Below are 21388 nucleotides of genomic sequence, written 5' to 3'. Positions count from 1 at the left end.
ATGTGGTATGGAATATGGAAATACTTCGCATTCGAGGCGGATGCTAAACATATAATTGATGCTCTGAAGCCGGTGTGCAACTCATGTTATCGTTCATTTCAAACAAAGCGAGGAAACACCTGGAATTTGGTGAAGCACCTAAAAGACGGGTCCTACATTGTTGGTTTGAGACAGCTGACATTGTGGCCGTGAAACCAGCTAACGTTACGCTCCATGTAATGTTTGCGATAGCTAGTTATTTGTTAACGACGCTAACGCCTTGCAAGGTTATAAACTACCTCCTAATGGGCCACCATGCATCGCCACCCAGCCCGTGTCCTGTCAGCTAAATGTAGCCTAATGTCACTAATAATTATTCAAATGTTCATGGTGTTAATGAATCTTTTTGGCCTGCCACCATACCGGTGAATTTAAAGTAATGCTTGCATTCAGAATATAAGGGGTGTATGTGCGTGTGTGCATATTTAGGAGTGCACCTCCACTGTATCCTCCACTCATTGTCAGACAGTGTTTAATAACTAAAATATCCCTCTCTCTCTCTCTTTTTGCCAGTATCAGCCAGAGGAGGATGTGCTCCAGGAGAGTTTTTAATGAAATTTTTTTTATTTGATTCTTAAACCACATCATAGTATCGAGTATCATGTACTTTTGGTGGTATCGGTACCGACTACTAGATTTTTGGTATCGTGACATCCCTATCACACATACATATACATATATATATATTTCTCACACACACACACACACACACACACACACACAGAGATATATATATAGTGTTTTTGTAAAAATCTGTGAGCAAACATAAATGCTTTATTAATTAATGGGTTTCCTACAACTATATGTACAATATACTTAGAACCAAATTGGAAAAAGAAACCCAATGATAATCAAATATTCATGATAACCAAATGGTACTTTGAAGATGGGTGGGCTTTACAGTTTAGGTTAGTCTTCTATACGTCTTTTCTTGCTGGGGCTCCCTGAGAAAGGGTTCTCCTGGTGGCTGACTGAGTCAGTCTGCTCAGTGTCCTCCCAGTCATTCACAGCCTCTAATAGCGCTGACTCATCCATATCCTCCTCTGAGAATGATCTCTGGAACATCTCTGTGATTCTTTGCTGTTTGGGGTCCTGAGAATTAAAGAAGCAGATATGGACCATTATTTAACAACATTGCATAGAAAAGGTTCTAAACTGTATTGTGCATAAAAGTTTGAAGTCTAATACACACAATCAAAAAGGGTTGAATTTCCTCATATGTGCACATCATACGTACAAGTGTACACAATAAGGTGCTCGTTAAACACAGACACAACCACAGTTAACCATATATGGTATGTAGGCATCGCTTCAAAGGACAAAAAGGACTGACCGTTTTTACTAGTGTCATGAAAAAACATGCAAAATCTCAACGTTTTTTTTTTCCTAAAGAAGAGACAAATCAAGTGTTGCTCAGCTATGCTGTATAATGTGCGTCATTTTTACTCATATTTTTGCACACAGCAAGGGAACTATAGACACCACAGGGATTTATATTTCTGGTGGTGCTTTAACTATGACAAGAACATAGACACTAGATGTCAAGAACATAGACTACTAATGTCAGGAAAGCCAATGATTGAGCGACTGTATCCCCAATTTCTCTCGGAAATGTGCCTGTAGCCAAAAATAAGATGGTTGAAAGGACTTGGACATGCACATATATTGCATGTTCTCTCAGGTTTCCCTATCCAACTGTGGTTCCAGCTGATGGTGTAAATCTATTAGTATGGTTTTTTGAGTTGCTATCTGCTGATAGGCCACTTAGAGCTTTGAGCCCTAAAAAAAAAAATTCAGTGCTATGCTACTAGGTGAGATAAGCCATGCTGCGCTCATTAAAACGCAACTACAATGGTGCTTGAAAGTTTGTGAACCTTTTAGAATTTTCCGTATAAATACGACCTTCTAAAAGTAGACAATGACAAACCAGTTAAAGAAATGAGACAGAAATATTATACTTGTTCATTTATCTATTGAGAAAAATGATCCAATATTACACATCTGTGAGTGTCAAAAGTATGTGAACCCCTTTATCAAATTTATCAAAGTCTGATCTTCACAACATGTTTGTGGAAGTGTCTCCTGGCATGAACAAAGGAGATTTCTGAAGACCTCAGAAAGAGAGTTGTTGATGCTCATCAGGCGGGAAAAATTTACAAACTATCTCTAAAAAGAGTTTGGACTCCACTAATCCACAGTCAGACAGATTGCGTACAAACTGAGGAAATTCAAGACCAATGTTACCCTCCCCCACCAGGAGTGGTCCAACAAAGATCACTCCAAAAAGCAAGACATGTAATAGGCTACGTGGTCACAAAGGAACCCTGGGTAACTTCTAAGCAACTAAAGGACTCTCACATTGGCTAATGTTAATGTTCAGGAGTCCTCCATCAAGGAGAACACTGAACAACAATGGTGTGCATGGCAGGGTTGCAAGGAGAAAACCACTGCTCTCCAAAAAGAATAGTGCTGCCTGTCTGCATTTGCTAAAAATCACATGAACAAGCCAGAAAGCTATTGGGGGAAAAAAATGTGTATGGATGAAACCAAAATAAAACCTTTTTGCTTTAAATGAGAAACGTTATGTTTGGAGAAAGGGAAACACTGCATTCCAGCATAAGAACCTTATCCCATTGTGAAACGTGGTTTGGGCCTCGTTTACTGCATCTGAGCCATGATGGCTTGCCATCATTGATGAAAAAATTAATTCTGAATTATACCAGCGAATTCTAAAAGAAAATGTCAGGACATCTGTGCATGAACTGACTCTCTAGAGAAAGTGGGTCATGCAGCAAGACAACGACCCTAAGCACACAAGTCATTCTACCAAAGAATGGCTAAAGAAGAATAAAGTTAAATGTTTTAGAATGGCCAAGTCAAAGTCCTGACATTAATCCAATAGAAATATTGTGAAAAAAAATTCTGGCTGATGCATACACTACATCCATAATCCAGGCATGATCGAATTAGGGTTCATTAACCATTCTCTCCATGGTTTTGCATAAGCAACTTGTCATGGCTATTGGGCAGTAGTTGTTGGGGTCATTATGATCTTCACCTGCTTTTTGAAATAGGAATGATTGTTGCTTCTTTCTACGTGAGCAGAATATTCCCTGATATCCAAATAGAGTTAAAAAGTTTTAACAGTAAAGACAGGACATTCTTTACTTTAATCAGATTCCAGACCTTTTTTGTTGAGGTACTTGATGTCAGAGCTTGTACCCTACCTTAACCAGATTTTCACTTGTTGGCCTTCTGAAGAATAATCTTGCAGCCTTCTTCCATTCTTGTATACCCATCTTGCATTTTATCATCAAACCATGGCATCAGTTTGTATTTTGTGTTTGGAAATGTTTTTGAAATGGCATCATTTGTTATGGAGATGAATGTATTGGTGAAATATTTAATTAACATCTGGATAATCTTCAGGGGCTTCATTAAAGCTTTCATAGCAAAGCGCTTGAAAATTATAACAGTCAGCTTTTTTAAACTGCCATCTTGGTATTTTTTAGAGCTTTTTGTCTTCCTTTCAGAGTTAATCTTAATGGAAAGTGGTCATTAACACAAAGTTCATGCCATACTTACCATGAAAGGTCTAAAAAAAATAATTCAGGTTCACAAATTTTTAGGTCACTTGCCGAGTATCTTCCGTGCCCTGGGTGTAGGTAAGTGGATCCATCATTTATAAGGCATCATTTATAAGGCATGATTGTCTAGGAATTCTTCTGTCCTCTTTCCTTTGTCACACTGGGTATTTCCACACAGAGTGTTGTGACTATTAAAGTCTCCCATGAGTATATACGGAGAAGGAAGTTGAGCTACTAGGGCATCCAGGTCCTTGTGTGTAACAGTAAGATTCGGTGGTATGTATATGGAACATACTGTAATGGTTCTCTGTAGGGTTAAACGCACTGCTGTTACCTGTAAATTACTGTTCACATTGATGAGACTATGAATCACATCGTTTTTGATTAAAATGGCTGTGCCACCAAATGTCTGTCCATTAGTAGGACCAAAAGTATTTAAAATTGTAAACCTTTTAAAAGATGAGGTAAACTCTGTTGGTAGTTTTGTCTCCTGGAGACAAAAACCAAGGGGGATGAGAAGTGAAACTAAGCGTTGCAAGTCTGCAAAATTTGCCCTGAGTCCACGACAGTTCTATTGGATAAAAATATTTTCCATTCTCATGTAGGAAAAATAGGAATATTTCCCCTGATTTGTCCTTTTGGGGATGAACTTCTACTCAGTCTATCCCTTTCCTTGCATTTCGACATCTTTGGTTTGTTTCGTCTTTGCCATTTCATCTTTTACTTCGGAACAACTTGATCATCTTGTATTTCTAGTTGAAGTTTGGTTTTCTGTTTAGTTCGGATTAGACTGAGAATTGATTGCGATAGATTCACTTTGGGTTCCTTTATTTTGGTCCTTGGGAGAGATTTATTGCTGTTAATATTTTGAGGTTCATCTTTGTGCATCCAGGTGAAGTCTGTCTAGGATTCCAGGGACTTCACAGATTTCTTGACAAAGGAACCATATGTTTTATTCAGTGTAGAAGGAGGGACAGCATCTACCATTCTCCTTGCCTCGGGGTAACTCATCTTCTTTGTGCATCTGATTCTCTCCATTTCCTTTTCCTTAATCCATGCAGGACATTCTTTTGATGCAGCCGAATGGTCTCCTGTACAATTACCACATTTGAGTGGTTTTTGGCAGCTCTCCAGGTTGTGATCTTCACCATACTTGCAACAGATGCTTTTATTTTTGCAACTATTTGACCCATGTCCATAGTTTTGACATTTAAAACATCGCAGTGGGTTGGGCACAAATAAATCCACTGTGACACTAAAATATCCGATTCTGATTCTTTCTGGGGGAAGGGGTGTATTAAAAGTGATGTATGTACCAGTTTTGAAAACTCGTTCCTCTCTTTTGATTATTACCCTTTTCACATTTACTACTCCTTGGGGTTTGAGCTTACAGGTAATTTAATCTTTATCTACATCATCCAAATCTTTAGTGCGGATCACTCCTTTGCTGTAGTTTAATGTTGGATGAGGTGATGTCTTTATGTGAATTCCAGTGAATAGTGTGGCATGTAGTAAATTCCCTGCATTTTACTTTTTACAGCATTCCACTAGAATTTGTCCCGATCTTAACTTTTTCACAGTTCCTGCTATTCCTGTGATACCTTATGTATAGCAAATGGAGAAAGTTTAGTGATTGGTGATACTGCTTCAAGGATTATAAACCTTGTCCACACTTCACTATTTGGCATGATTAAACATTTATTCTCCAAGATGCAGTCTGTATACAAGTCTAGAAAACGCTTCTTGGAACTGTTTTGAAGCTATACTTAAAGTTTTTTTGTTATTCCCCACCCACCTTGGAGCCCAAAAAGAGAGTTATGCACAGCGCCACGGAATTCCAGCAGATTATGCATCAGGGCTATAAGAATGATCTACTTGAGCAGGTAAAGCAGATTATAATCCGCTCTATCCACTCGATTGACCCTTAGCAAACACTTACTGGGGATTCTGGAAAGTTAGCAGTTGTTAAGCTATCACAGAACTCTCAGAGCATGCCTTGACCAGCAGATTGATTGGAGTGAGCCATTCCAAATACCCGTCTAGTTGAAGTATGAGCCAAAGTACAGTGTTGAAACAGTGGCAGCCGCAGCAAACCATATTTCTCAGGCACCAGGATCTCTTCCTCCACCGACACAGGTCGCAACTTACAGCAAACAAGTCTTCGCTTTTATCGTTCTTTGCAAACAGTATTGGGATACTGAGGATCTATTTTACTCTGGATAATTACAGAGAGAGATGAAGGATGGTAGCCTTTTCTCAGTCCATACAGGATTTCAGAGTATTTTGTTGAGGCCAAAAATGCTCAATTTACTGCAGCTTTTTTCAAAATCTGCGATGCAATTTACTGAGTATTTTTTGTGGAAAATTTGAATTAGCATAAATGCAATTCCAGTAAATTGCACAGTCTTTCACAGTGATGTCTGGTGGTAAACGAGACCTTTTAGCTGTACTCATGTTCGACGCACCTGAATCGAAGGGGGCTTTGGCTGAATGTGCATTGTCATGACATCACGTGGCACGTTGTGATGATGTCACGTGACACATAACATGACATCACATTGGCCCAAATCTGCAGAAAATGTGCTGTAATTTTGAAAGATTGCAAGCGAATATTGTGGTGTTTCGTTGATTCTGTATTAATGCCCGTGATTGCAAAAATCACTAAATCCTGGGGGGGGCTGTTTTATGGGATTTGATGGGCTATATTTTTGTATATATTCTTTTTACAGTTGTGTCGAAGCAAAGCACTTTGGTTTTATCAAAATACTGCCACATTTACAGCACTTCTATTTTTACAGGTTCTGGAGTCCAAAATTTGCACCCAAAAAAAATATATATATATTTAATTAAAAAAATTTTGTCCCACCTTGCTGTGGAAGCTGGCACACTCTGCTTTGTCTGAAATATTCGACTCGGACAAGCCAACCTGTTCTAGAACATTCATCTTCTCCTGGATCATTGGCCTAGAGACATGGAAAAGTCAGTGTTACTGACACATAGGCAATAAAGAGACTGATGTAGTATTTCAGATCCAAGTATTTTCAATTACCATAGGTAGTCATCAGCTGTGCCTTTGGCTACCAGGTAGTGAATGTCCACACTGCTGGTCTGACCAATACGGTGCACTCTGTCCTCTGCTTGGATTAATATCTGTAAAAGTAAAAATACTTGGGTATGGGACATACAGCTACATAATCAGGTGCATATTTTAGTCTAATACTGATGTTGCATGATATGCAGTCCAATGCATTAAGAAATGAATTTTTAATTAGAGCAAGAAAACAAAAACAAAGAGACAACCACTTCGGGAGCACATGTTCCAGCACATGGAAGCACTTTCTGGACTGGGAAAACAACTAGAAGTAAAGAAGACCATATTCTATTCAGAATATGTCAGTCTATTCAGACTGGGTTAGATTTGCATGATGCGGTGGTGTAATGTAATTATTAACATGGAAATATATGCACTGGCACGCAACAACACACTCAACCCTAAGTCCAACAGCAAGTGGTTTTAATGAAAGTCAAAACAATTTGTTTTTGTTAATAGGATATGATAAGTACGTACTACACAGACCTTTTGATATTATGACCAGAGTACGCTCATGGCATCATGAGGATGCTCCCATATCAGTAATTCCTTGACCTTAGTATTATAAGGCATTCAATCCTAACCCAGATAGAACCTTATATTTCTAAGGTCTTGAATTTATACAAACATCTCTTGTCCCTTTGCAAATCATATGCCAGATATGCCATATGCAGGGAGCTATGCCAGAGCCATATCACCCTGCATCTCTCACCTGGTTTCCCATTGATGCTAAGCAGGGTTTATACCTGGCCAGTACCGTGATGGGAGTCCTCCTGGGGAAAACTAAAGGTTGTTGCTGGAAGTGGTATCAGTGAGATCAGCAGGGGGCGCTCAGCCTGAGGTCTGTGAGAGTCCTAATGGCCCATTATAGTGACTGGGAACCTATACTATAAAAATAATACCGTCTTTTGGATGAGACGTTAAACCGAGGTCCTGACTCTCTGTGGTCATTAAAAATCCCAGGACACTTCTTGTCAAGAGTAGGGGTATAGCCTGGTAAAGCCCTTTGAGTGTCTAGAAAAACACTATATAAGTGTAACTGTAACTAAAAATCATAATTAGTACAGACATCTGGCAGGAACATTACTTAAGTCATAATAACAGTATTTATGTCAAACTAAAACTACTGTACCAACTCTCAAGAGAGGGGCGTATGCAATACTACACCACCTGCCATCATGACAAGTTTAACCCTGACAATTTCAGGCCAATTTACATCTCTAATACTGTATACCATACTAATCTCATACCATAGGCGTGACTCCCACTGTGTTTAAACAGAAGGCCTTCCCCACCATTAAGTAGAAGTCACAGAGCCGGTTGGACGACTCACAAAATGCCAAGAATCTCTACACCGCCTGGCTGAATAAAAACCTTCACACCCTTAAAGAAGCAGACTAACCCCTGGGTTCCAGAAGAGTTCTGCAAACACAACGAGGTCGGCAGTATGCAGGGTGAGGCCCATATTGGCAGCTGTGATGGAGAGCACAGCCACACAGCTCTGCTCAGAGAACTGGAACTTCTCACAAAGCTGATGGCGATCGGCTGAGGGTGTAGACCCATCAATACGGATATGATTGATTGCCTGTGGTGTGGAAGAGAAGACAAAAATTGTCAGCATAAAACAACAGGCAGCCACCACCTTTAGAGCCGATAAACATTCCAGGATATATTTTCGATCAAACAACAGTTAATTTCAAGTCAATAATTTGATTGGACAAACGGCATTACAAGAGTGCTGACGTTCAGTATGGTACATTTCACCGTTTGTATCACTCCGCTTGTCTGCGTTAACTACATAAAATTCAAATTCTAGTAATAGTTTGTTACACTGAAACCGTTACTACACTTACTATGGGCCGTCAGCGAGCTGCGGCTTCTTTGGGAACTATTTTCTCTGTCGGAACAAAAATGAAGAAACTATTTGGCCATATAATGTCTGAAATGTCAGTTACTCAAAATGAATTTCTTGTACTGACCTTCAGCATGGCTGTGATTACCTGCTGGCGAATCACAGCTGTGCTGATATTCGATATAACGGCACTCTTGCTCGTGCAATATTGCTTAAACAAGATGAGTGTATTGTACAAATCGAGTGTCAGGTCCAAGTCTCACCAAAATTTTGAAAAAACCCATTAAGCCTCTAGGAGTTTATTCTTTCTTTGGGTTTCCTGAAAGTGTGCCGGAAGATCTACAACTCCTTTATTACCTTATCAGTAAGCTCTTTACTTATGCTGTCCAGGACCCGTTTGTGATGCGCAAACACCAGAAACTTCTCTCGTCCACACTCCAGCATGTCTGAAATGTACTCCCTTACAGGGAAAAAAAAAAAAAAAGATAATTTATTATATTATATTATATTTATATATATACACACATACACACATATATATACACATACACACACACACACATTTGAGGCATGTAAGTCTGTCAAAATAAAAATAAAAAAAAATAAAATATAATATAAATAATATAAAATATAATTATAAAATAAAAAACAAGTAATGATTAAACATTATCAAAAGTGAAAGCCCAGCATTTCACAGCAGTGTTCAGGGTTTGTATCAGGATGTGTGCAGTGTATCAGGGAGTCTAGGTTCTGTTCGAGTGATTCTGAATAAATGATTACTAAAAAGTAGAAATGCACATGACCAAACTCACAGGATAGCTCTGATCTTGGCCTCTGCTGTGTGGTTAAAGAAAACCAGTAGAGCCTCCTTCTGTTGCTTCTTCTGCAGAAACACAGAAAGAAAGTTCTGATCCACTTACAGGAATACAATTTGTGTATCAGGAAAAATCCAGGGAAAACCTTCATATGGTGAAATTCTGACAGTTATACGTTACATGAACTGAAATGCGTTTCTCTTTCGTATGCATCTCAATCAGAAGTACTAGCATTTCCAAGTCTGGTTACAACAAAAGTGAAAGATTAGAAGTGCATTTAAAGATTGCGAGCATTTAAAGATTTCACTGACAGGACAGGAGCCTCATCGTCATCTCTTTAATCATCATCTCTCGTTAGGTCACTGAGATTTGTTCTGTAGTCTTAATTTCCAATATTTTTATTAGCATTCAAAGATTACAACTTTGGCATCTCTAAGATAATCTAGCTTCCTAGTTATCGCATCAACCAGATATTTGCGTGGTGAACCATTTTCAGCACAGCGCTGGCATGGATGTGGTAGTGTGTGTGGTGCTGGGATGAATGCCACTCACACTGTGGCATCCTTTGGCGAGTTCTCTGGCTGCAGCGGAGAGTGCGGCTTTGGTACGGGAGTTTATACCGTCTGTAGTCACTGTGACGACCTTGCGCTGTTTGGCAGGAAGCTGTGACAGCACATCGGATTTTAATCGCCTCAACATAAGACACTCCTCTAACAACAACTTCAACTCGGCCAAATTAGAGGAGCCGGAATAGTCCCAACCCCAGGGGAGCTACAGAAAAGAAGGACGAGAGAGAGAGAGAGAGAGAGAGAGAGAGAGACGCACAAAAACATGAATAGAGGGTGAATATGGAAAGAGAGAGAAGATTGAGTGTTTAAATAATTAGAGCAATGTTAAACATACCCCATTATAATATTTAACACAGAGCAGTGAGGTGACCTCGTTTAAGCTGATTAAAGCCCACTGAGGCAGTTACAGTACCTGCTTAGCATCACAATATCTCACTCCAAAATCATGGAAACGAGGGAAGAGTGTCGGCCTCACAGCCAGAATCTGTGTGTAGAGCTCAGCCGGACGTGACATAGCGGGAGTTCCTGACAGCAGGATCACTCTTTTAGCGGCCTGCCGCATTCACACAGCAAGAGACGGGGACAAAATTTTCAATAGCCATCCAATAATATAAATAACAAGGGAGTAAGTTAGTAAAGCAAAGCATATATATGTACAGTGCCCTCCACTAATCTTGGCACCCTTGGTAAATAAGAGCAAAGAAGGCTGTGAAAAATTTCTCACAGCTGTGAAAAAGTCTTTATTGTTTATCAAAAAAAATATATATCTGTTAAATATAGGTGTGCAACAATTATTGCCACCCCTATGAATTCATATGAGAAAAATATATTTGAAGTATATTCCCAATGATATTTTAAATTTCCCAGTACACCTGGGTGACTAGGAACAGGAAATTGTTCAACCATGACTTCCTGTTTCACAGGGGTATAAATATGAGGTAACACATGGGCCAAATTCCCTTAGTCATTCATAACAATGGGAGAGACCAAAGAGAGACTAGCTTTGATGTGCGGCAAAAGGTTGTTGAGTTTCACAAAATGGGAAGTGGCTATAAGAAAATAGCACAAGCACTGAAAATGTCCATTTCCACCATCAGACTGATAATTAAGTTCCAGTCAACTGGAAATGTTATGAATCGACCTGGAATTGGACGTGTGTGTATATTGTCTCAATGCACCGTGAAGCGGATGGTTCGAGTAGCCAAAAAATCTCCAAGGATCACAGCTGGAGAATTGCTGAAGTTAGTTGCGTCTTGGGGTCAGAAAGTCTCCAAAACTACAATCCGAAGTCACCTACATCACCACAAGGTATGGTCTCAGATCCCTTGTCATGTATTCTCCAACCTCATCAGGCATTATAGGACAAGACTCAGAGCTGTTATCTTGACAGCGGGAGGTAGCACAAAGTACTGACTAAAAGGGTGCCAATAATTGTTGCACACCTATATTTAACAAAGTTAAATTTTGTTTGCAATTGTTTGATATCCACGAGAGCAGAGTATTTGTGTGATTTTTTTTAACAACAGATCAAACAGACATATATTATATATAAAATATAAAAATCACACACACACACACACACACACATATATTATATCTTTTCAGTAGCCTAACTGAGCACAAAGCACTATAAACAATATTGTAAATAATAGACTAATAGACACTGTCCAATCAAACTAATGAGTCAGCACATATTTCCTGGTGATAATGGAAGAATTCATCACACCTTTAATAGAGGAAGAGCAGCCTTACAGCGAGCAGTTTTAATGTTCTTCAGGAAGTGGGACTCATCCTACGCACACAGAGAAGGAAAGCAGGTCAAACAGTATCAGGCAATTTTTATACAGGAATTCAAACTGTAATTAATCAGTAAGGCGTTAAATGTGAACGCAGCCCAGAGTCAAAAATCCCAGGAATGCTTAAGATTAGAGTGATTGACAAATGAAGTAGTAGTTAGCACTGTAGCTGGTACATAACACAGCCACTTTCAAAGTTCAACAATGCAAACTCGACCAAATCCATTGTGTGGGGAATTTGTTTTTATCCCACATCCCCAGTGAATTCTCAATTCTGACTGGTCAGAAGGTGTTGATTAATTTTCTATAATAAGCTCTGACACTAGTGACAGTAAGTCAGATCACAGGTTTGCATTAATGCAATTGCTCTAGTACAATATATGTTAGAATTTCTATAGCAACAACCTATTCAGGTACTTGTATGACAGACGCTCTATTTAAACAAATTTTAAAAAATCAAATGTGTATAATTGTTTATATGGTGAAATTATCTGTAAGCAGATCTTACTGTAACATTTACGGAAGGAGTCTCCAGTGCCAGCGCTTTGTTACAGTTATAAACAGATAAAGCCGCAACTAAAAAATATTTTTTTTTTTTAAATATTCCGAAAAACAGCCAATAAGTGTGGGGACTCCTTTAATACTGTTTAAAAAGCATCTCAGGGGGATTCCTCAAGAAATCGGTTGAGAAAATACCAAGATATTCATTTCTGGAAATTCTAGGCAAAAAGGGTGTCTACTTTGAAGGTGCTAGAATACTCAATTATTTTGGATTTTTTTTTTTATCACAGCAAAATTCCCATAGCGGCATTCGAGTTTTGATGACTTTATTATTATTCTAAAACGTGGAGAAAAAAAATAATAAAGAATGAGTATGTCAAAACTTTTGACCGCTATATATAGTATATAAATATATATGGATAAAACTAATTAATAAAACTTAATAATTAAAAAAAAAAAACTGTAATCATTGGCAAACTGCTGCGATGTAAGAGGAATAAAACACTTCGGCACATGCTGTTATTGAAAAATAAGCGACTTCAGGGTGGTACCATTAACTCCAATTCAAGTCAGGCTGTATCACACCACCCTACTGTTGATTGTTTTCCTAGAACAGTATGCCCCATAGTGTTTTACATCCTCTGTAATGGGAGTTCCATGGCAAGTGGACCAAAATATAATTTGAAGGTCTGAAAAATGCAAAGACTGAGATTAAATGGCAAAGATATGTTTGATATAAGAAAACTTTTGTAGGCAGCTGGCAGTGTTGGTGAGGCTAGAGGTCAGTGTGCAAATTTCTCCGTTTGTTCTATTAATATCCTTTTTTTTTTCTCTTTTTTTTTTTTAAATGTAGTTCTCTCAAAATTTTGGACAAAAAAAACTCCACCTTGTAAACTGTTAACAATGCTTCTCTATTTTTCTTATTAAAACAAAATGTAAGAGAAGCATCGTGCCCCATTGTAACCACATATTTTTTTATTTAAACGCAAGTTATTACAGGACAGCAGGGCAGCGTACCATAATAAGCACACCGAAAGGACTGGCTAAATTCTGCTTTCCCATCTTGCTAAGAAGGTCGTAGCTGACGATGTTGATGAGACCAGAGCAAAGACTGTCTTTACCCGTCACCACCACATTAATGCTGTCTGCTGCTACTGAGGGCAACCAGCGGCGGAGCGCCTAACATACAACACAGAGAGAACAACCATATTCTTATAATATGACATCAAGTCTAAACTGATGTTAATCGTTAATTCCCAAAAAATAAAGCATATTTCAGAGGTCAGTTTAAGGTTCTTTGGGCTGCTGTGCTCTAACTCACCTCAGCCCAGGTGAAGCGGACGGAGGATGGAGTAACTATCAGCAATGGCCACTCTTTCCTGTAGTAGGCTGCAATGCAGATGGCCTGCACCGTCTTCCCCAAGCCCATATCATCAGCCAAGAGCAGACGGCCTTCCCTAGACACCGCAAAGCTGGAAAAAATTATGAATTAATCAATTAATTAATCAAGTAATAAATATGTACTGTATGTTGTACCGTTTATAGCTTCACTACACAGAATATCTTATGATTATTTATGGTTTTTAAATTGTTACACTGCTTGGTAGTGATCATCTAAATACTTTTCTCCATAAATTTTTTCTTTTCAATTTCTCAAGAACTGGTTATTTCTGCCCTACTTCACAACATCCACCAATCTCTAAGGGCACACGTACGCGTCCTCTGAGACACGTGGATCTTTTCCATCTGATCTTTTCAAAGAACATCTAGTGAGCAACAGTTCTGTGGGCATTATTGATAAGCGAGGTCAGAAGAGAATCGCCAGGCTATTTCAAGGAGACATTACTGCTACACAAACCCAGTTGCCTGAAGCTTCAAGATGTTCTGAGATGTTTTTCTGCTCACCATAGTTGTAAAGAGTGGTTATATTACTGTAGCCTTCCTGTAGCCTCGCAAGAACAGGGCAAAGCTTTAGACCAGTGGTCATCAACCCTCTTCCTTGAGATCTACCTTCCTGCAGGTTTCAGCTCCAACCAAAATCAAACGCACCTCTTTTAGTTGATCAAGACCTTCTTAAGGCAATGGGTAGATGGTCTGGTGGGCACCATTATGGTTGGAGCTAAAGTCTTCAGGAGAGTAGATCTCCATGTACAGGGTTGGTGACCACTGCTTTAGACCGTCGAGCCATTCAAAAGCCCACAAACTTTGCTCGCATAATCTTGTGCACGTCATTTTAATGTGACAAAAACAATCAAACAAGGCTCTCGTCAGCATTAGCACTACAGTCCAGATGGCAGGAAGTGTGTTCACCTACTTGACGCCATGCTGCTGAAAGGGCATGAGGCTGCGTGTGACAGTCACATCGATGCCTGAGAGATCAGCTTCAGGAATTTCTGCATCTCTGGAATGGCTCTTCTCAAACTGGGAGGAAAAGGCCTGAAGAACAGCACGTGGTAACGGTTCAACCTCCACATCAGAGATGTTGTTCAGAGTCTCCACTGATAACAGACAGGAGTAACAGCTAATTTGTCAAGGACTGTGAATGACGGTGCATAAATGACTAGCTACAATATTAGTATTAAGGACTGAGACAGGTCTTAAGGTAAATACATTAATAAGTAGCATTATTAACAGTAAACTGAAAAATCTGTTCAACAAAGTGCCAAAATGTTAGAGATTTATAGGATTTGGTGTATTATTTTGATTATATGGTCCATGCAAACTAGTGATCTTTTTCTGTACATGTCTGATTCCTGTCCTTTTTATTCATTAAACTAAAGTTATTTAAATAAATCAGATACCCACTCAACGTGCCATAGTCCTCAAGCAGGAAACTCCATTTCCTTGTTTTCATGTCTTCAAATAAAAAACAAACAAGTTAGTCGATTGGCTGGGTTAACGTTAAAGCTCTCGTTTTAATTCGCAGATTATCTGACTCCTTTGCAAAAAATTAACTGGAAAGAGTAAACCAAAGTATGTGATGGAATTCAAAAACTGGCATGGGTACATTTTCAACAACCCAGTCAAAAATGAATCACTCACCATAGTTTTTTGAAGGCATCTGTTTAAAGATACCTATCACATCTGCATGGTATGTGATGTCCACTTCCAGGCGAGAGCGGGAGATAAGTGTGCATCTGCCCTTGACTGTGGCCCCAGGTTTCTGCCAGCCCTGGCAGAGTTTCATCATGGCCGCCAATGACGCAGAGTCTCTGGGGCGAATGCTGGAGGCGGATAAATCCAAACCGTCCATCCCCTCCAGAGCCTTCAAAGACACTGAGGGCAGACCTCCGACCTCCTCCACTGAGAGAAGAGGAAACCCAGATAAGATTTATTGTGCGATATCCTATATCTACTGAAACTCACCATCATCACTTCAGGCTATCATGACAGAAAAATAATGCTCTCATGATTTATTGATACTACAGCGTTCCAACAAACAACTGACTGAAACTAGAGGTGGGATGACATATTGGTATACCGTGATAAGGAAATCTGAAATATACAGATGGGTGACAGATTAACGGGAAAAAACAACATATGTATCTTAGTCAGGTAGTGGGACAACACAAAAAGTGTGCCTTGCAGTAGGTTTTTCAAGTCTCTGGAACTGCATTAGAGAATAAATAACCCTCAGTATTTCTGATGATGTTGGTGGAGAGAGTGCTGCCTAATGATGCTCCAAAATCTCCCATAGGTGTTTAACTGGGTTGTGATCTAGCGAATGTGAAGACCATAGAATATGATTCACATGATTTTCATCCTCATCAAAGCATCAAAGCCCTGTGTATGGGAGTGGAGTCATCCTGAAAGACACCACACCCATCAGGATAGAATGTAGAATGTTTCATCATGATAAAGGTGATCAGTAAGACGAACTTTGCATTGATTTGTAATGACGCTTCCCTCTCTAAAGGGACAAGCGGAGCCAAACCATCCATCCATCCATTTTCCATACCGCTTATCCTACACATGGACACAGGGGACCCTGGAGACTATCCCAGGGAACTCGGGGCACGAGGCAGAGGACACTCTGGACAGGGTGCCAACCCATTGCAGGGCACAATCGCACACTATGGACAATTTATAAATGCCAAAATCAAACCTACAACGCATGTCTTTGGACTGGGAGAGGAAACCGGAGTAACCCCCCCCCCCCCACACACACACACACACAAGCATCAATCCCTGTTAAAATGTGATGATGTAAAAATACACCAAAATTCATGATATTTTCACTGATTGCAGACATGTAATCATTGTTGAAAAATGAGATGTTATGTACTATTCATATAGCTTGTATACAACTATAACAAAGTATAGTGTCTTCTTAGTAGAGTGCAATAAAGACCTACTCAGTTGCTTATAATCCTCAAGCTTGAAGTTCCACATCTTTGTGACAGGATCTGCAATGAAAGTTACAATTCTCAAAGAGTTAAAATAATCAGAATCAACAGAACAGGAAATCACAACCTGTCAATATAATGTCGAATACATTTTTTTTTTTTTTTTTACATTTATTGCACAGCATGAAAACAGTGTCATTGACTACGTTTACATGGACAGCAATAATCTAATTATTGACCTTAATCTGAGTAAGGTAATAATGTGATTAAGGTGTTTACATGAGTCACTTTTAGAATACTCCTGTCATGTTCCCGTTTGACATGTTTTAGAACATAATTAGATTAACTGCCCGCGTCATTACGTCACCGCGCCACGCCGTCCGACGTCCCTCCAGAATTTCACGTATCAACATACAGTTCGTCTTCGTTATGGTACTGTATACAGTTTTGGGTGTTTTTATTTATTATTTTTTTACAAACACTTTAAGTGCAGTTAATTATTTGTCATGCTGTACGTGCTAATAGACGACTGCTTGAAGCGGTGGGTGTGTCCCAAATCGCGTAGTTACCGTCTATATAGTAGCCGAGATACATGTATTTTTCCCCACTATAGGCCTATAGTAGGAAAGTATGCGATTTGGGAAACAGCCGAACTCTCTCGTTCGCCGTAAAACGTAAAACTGCTGTGTGTGATCGTATCCTGGCGCAAAATGCGGTGAAAACTCCCACACGACGTTCATAATATGATTAAGGTGTTTACATGTCAATACTACACGTCCATACTGCGACTAAGACAGGAGTACTCCACCTGTCTTAATTAGATTATTGCTTACTTCGATTATGACCTTAATTAGATTAAGGTAAGTAAAAATTAATGTTTACATGGTAGTTTCTTAATTAGAGTATGGTCTTAATCGGATTAAGAGTGGATTATTGTTGTCCGTGTAAATGCAGCTATTGACGTTTTTCTGCATGCAAGGACGATCAGAGCTCACCATAGTTTCTGGAGGGAATGTTTTTAAACACAGTGATGAGCTCTGCGTTGTAGCCAACCTCTACTCTGAAGCGTTCTTCTGAATGAGGAACACACTTCCCTCTCACGCACACTGCAGGCCTTTTCACAGAAACGGCAGAGCCAGAGTTCAGAGGTTTGGGTCCCTTCTTGTCTAAAGGCTGGGTGGGTGTCTTCACGCTCGGCCCAAAGAAATGATCTGCAGTGGAAGTTGGCTTTGGTTCAGGGGATCCAAGAGCACTGGATTTGGGCTTGGGGGGGACGAAACTACACGACGGAGCTGATGTTTGATATTCCGTCCTTTTAGGGATGGGAAGTGGATCAATGAGCTGAGTCTGGAACACAGGAACAAATTGGATACACTTTAGTATATAAATCATCATCATCATCATCATCATCATTGATGACCTTATTAAATGTTAACAGTGGTCATGGCCTTTTAGATTAAAGTTTGATTTAAGTAAGGAATAAAACACAACAGGGGTGCGATTATAGCACAGGTTCGCAAACCTAGACCTGCACATTTGAGTGTTTCTCCTGCTCCAACACCCCCACTTTAACTTAGCTGTGAACCAGGTGTGTCCGATAAGGGAAAACACTCAAATGTGCAAGACAGGACAAAGGTTGGGAACCTGTAGCATTGCCAACATTGTCACTAGATTCGGAGAGTTTTTAAAACACCTTAATTGACTACACTCTTCTTTAAAAAAAAAATAAAAATAAAAAAATAGAGACAAACCAAACATCTTTTTGAGCAGATTGGGCCCTGACAGGCCTGCACACGATACACTCTCCAGCTCACAACACAGCTGCTGGTTATACGAATTGAGAAAACAGGTTCTGTCGACATGCAATATATCCAAAAGTACATGGACAGCTTACCATCACACCCCTGTATGCCCATTCACAAACTACAGGCATTGACATGGAGTTGGTCACCCTTTGCCCTTTTAAAACAACCTCCATTCATCTTCGAATGCTTACCACTAGACTTTTAGCATGTTACTGTGGGGATTTGCTCATTCAGCCACACGAGCATTAGTGAGGCCTGGGGTGCAGTCAGCGTTCCAGTTCATCCCAAAGGTATTCAGTGGGGTTGAGGTCAGGGCTCCGTGTAGGCTACTCAAGTTATTTCACTCCAACCTTGGCAAACCATGTCTTCATGGAGCTCACTTTCTGCTCAGTGGGATTGTTATGCTGGAAGATGTTTGTGCCTCTTAGTTCCAGTGAAGGGATATTATAATGCTAAAGCGTACAAAGACATCCAATACAACCGTGTTTTTCCAACTTTGTAGCAAGAGTTTCGGGTAAAAACACATGGCGTGTGATGGTCAGGTGTTCACATACTTTTGGCCATTTCGTTTAACACCACTGCATAAAGCCTGACTGAATTGAACTTGTCGATGCAGATTTTCTCCAACAACTGATTGCTGATCTCCATCGTTCCCTGCAACCAATCATGCGTTTTAAACTCTCTTCTTCGACATATTTACAAATAATTAAATGGAGTTATTCCATCTGTCAGTGTTTCTTCGTGTCTATTTCCCTAATACCTACCACCACGGCTTTGTTTTGTCTACATTTATGTAAATAATCAGTTTGTGGTGACACGACCAAAGACGACTTCTTGCTATAATACATGTTATAGAAAGAAAGATCTTCCTTTGCCACCCAACACATTTTGACATGCAAATGATCATGACGCTTTTATGAATATGCAAATGATCACACTGATTCGGTGCATATGCAAATGATCATGACGCTTTTATGAATATGCAAATGATCATGACGCTTTTATGAATATGCAAATGATCACACTGATTCGGTGCATATGCAAATGAGCCTGACATCATCAGGTGACTTCTAGTGACTTTTGTGAGCATGAAATAGCCACTTTCCCCTGAAAAAAAGAGTTGACAACACTGGGAACCTGTTGTCTTAGGAACATTATTTCAAGAACAATGCCCCATGCAGGCTGTTAGTTTCCTACCTGTCTCACACTGTGGGCTGCACTGCTTGCTGCAGGTTTTGGAGGAAAGCTCGTCGTGTACTTTGCATTTCTTCCTGCTGCAGTATGTGATTGGGTTTGACACGGCTTGTGTGGTGCAGTCACAGCTTGTGCAAGTCTCTCAGCTCTTCTCGCCAACGCTCTCTGCCTGTTCTCCTCGATTTTCCTCTGCTGTTCCGGCGTTAGACTGCTCGACATGTCTGCAATAATGAAGTCAACTAAAAATATTCCCTGTCCTCAGATAGTGAGCAGACTTCTCCATGCATCAAGCCTGGTGTCATGTAAAGCCCCAGTAATATTAATAACACATCAAAATTAAGCTAACATTAGCCCGGTGGGTTGCTGTTTAAAACGAATAATAAAGATTACACGTGATCTGTATAGTGTTTAGCAATGCTTTTATAAACACAGAGCTGCTTCCTCCAACTAGCTTAGCCAGATTATTTATTTTGTAATTGAAGCTCGCAAATAACGGTGAAATTAATTAACTAAATAACTCGATTCGCAACCCGTTTCTTGTCAATACATCAGGGAATTTTCTAAGATAACTTATAAACGACGCGTTAAAGCTCTCTTCTAGGTTGGTTGTTCGTTTGCTAAGCCTTCCTGCATTGGTGAAGTTTTCAACTTCAACTTTAAGCGCGTCGCAGGCGGATATGACGCATAGAGCGTTTCTGTCGCGGTTGCTAGCTAGGGCAATGCGTCAACGCGTCCGCCATTTTGGAAAAGGAAAGATTCAATTGTAAACAAATGCATCTCCAAGGAGACATTCAGGTCCACCTGAGAAAAGTGACAGTAACTCGCATTGTTTTATATCTGAGGTGATGGAAAATTGTATATACATATAAACGTATATGCACTATTAATATTGTACGTGAGGCAAATTCTTTGAAATACCAGCAATATAGTGATATCAGATGCTTTGTGTTTTGCTGCAGTTAAAATAATGTTACCCAGAGTTAATGTTTCTTGAGATAGCCTTTAACTGTTTAAATAAAATCACCATAAACAAATTCACAAATGAATCTTTTAAATTAAACATTACTAGAACTCAGGGCAAGTGAAAGATTAAGTAAACAGTACCTCATGTAGACAAGTCAACATCCTGCCTTAACTGCCACATTTATCCTTCATAAAATGAAAACACACATACTGTATGTGTCAACACAGGTTGATTTACTTTTACTTTAATTTTACTTTACTTCTAATTTACTTTTACAGATTGATTTATAATTTATTTGTGGTGGTGGTGGTGGTTGGTTCGGCATGTGACGGTGTGGGTTTAGTAATAAACTAATCAAACAAAGATTTATGAATAAACTACTTATTGCAAACCACTCAAAATAAATAAGAATCTATATATCCACATAAATAACTATTAAGAAATAAATAATATATACATAAATACATATTAAAATACATTTTCCATCTTCAAAATATATTAAAGAATGAAACAGAGTCTCTGATTTTTGCTGAACATATCAAAATAAATAACTTTCAAAATATTTACATTATGGAATAATTTTTTTTTCTCCAAATGTGCCTATTTGCACAGAAGTGCTTGCTGGAACATTTAGTTTTCCTTGGCTTGGAAAAAAAAACTTTTTCCTGTCTCTAGGGGTATGCTTATTGATAAGCATGTTATCAATACTTAGTTGGACAATGGACGCTACAATTATAAATAAAGTGTCTGCTCCATGATTGTCACAGCAGAGTTTAGCAATTAGAGTGATCAGAGCTGTACAACCCTGCCATCAATACAAAGACATTAC

At 39.3% G+C, this 21388-nt stretch overlaps 1 protein-coding gene across 2 annotated transcripts; it reads right to left on the bottom strand.

Annotated features, from left to right (window-relative positions):
* Positions 1-793: 793 nt before the first annotated feature.
* smarcal1 (SWI/SNF related, matrix associated, actin dependent regulator of chromatin, subfamily a-like 1) lies at positions 794-20286 on the bottom strand. 2 transcript variants are annotated; one of them, XM_017470912.3, is made up of 17 exons: positions 19599-20285; positions 17592-17943; positions 16606-16656; positions 15293-15553; positions 15056-15106; positions 14565-14748; positions 13572-13722; positions 13268-13429; positions 11680-11745; positions 10366-10506; positions 9937-10155; positions 9382-9452; positions 8927-9029; positions 8120-8302; positions 6676-6776; positions 6493-6589; positions 794-1131 (listed from the first exon to the last, which is right to left on the bottom strand). In XM_017470912.3, exons 1-17 carry the CDS (start codon positions 19812-19814, stop codon positions 949-951), a joined length of 2592 nt encoding a protein of 863 aa, XP_017326401.1. In that variant the 5' UTR covers positions 19815-20285; the 3' UTR covers positions 794-948. The 2 variants fall into 2 exon arrangements, with proteins under 2 accessions (XP_017326401.1, XP_017326402.1); XM_017470913.3 differs by lacking the exon at positions 13268-13429 and having other exon boundaries at positions 19599-20286.
* Between the last annotated feature and the right edge of the window lie 1102 nt (positions 20287-21388).

Source organism: Ictalurus punctatus, chromosome 6 (genome assembly GCF_001660625.3).
Source record: "Ictalurus punctatus breed USDA103 chromosome 6, Coco_2.0, whole genome shotgun sequence".
In the NCBI taxonomy this organism is placed as follows: domain Eukaryota; kingdom Metazoa; phylum Chordata; class Actinopteri; order Siluriformes; family Ictaluridae; genus Ictalurus; species Ictalurus punctatus.
This window is presented reverse-complemented; position numbering and strand designations above follow the sequence as displayed.

Bases quoted from the DNA above. Each gene is read 5' to 3' on its own strand.
- smarcal1 (XM_017470912.3), bottom strand. From the start codon at position 19,814: ATGTCGAGCAGTCTAACGCCGGAACAGCAGAGGAAAATCGAGGAGAAC. The intron at 17,944-19,598 runs GTAGGAAACTAA...CCTGTGTTCCAG, and splicing joins CAGCCCACAGTGTGAGACAG to ACTCAGCTCATTGATCCACT. The intron at 15,554-16,605 runs GTAGGTCTTTAT...CTCTTCTCTCAG, and splicing joins TGAGGATTATAAGCAACTGA to TGGAGGAGGTCGGAGGTCTG.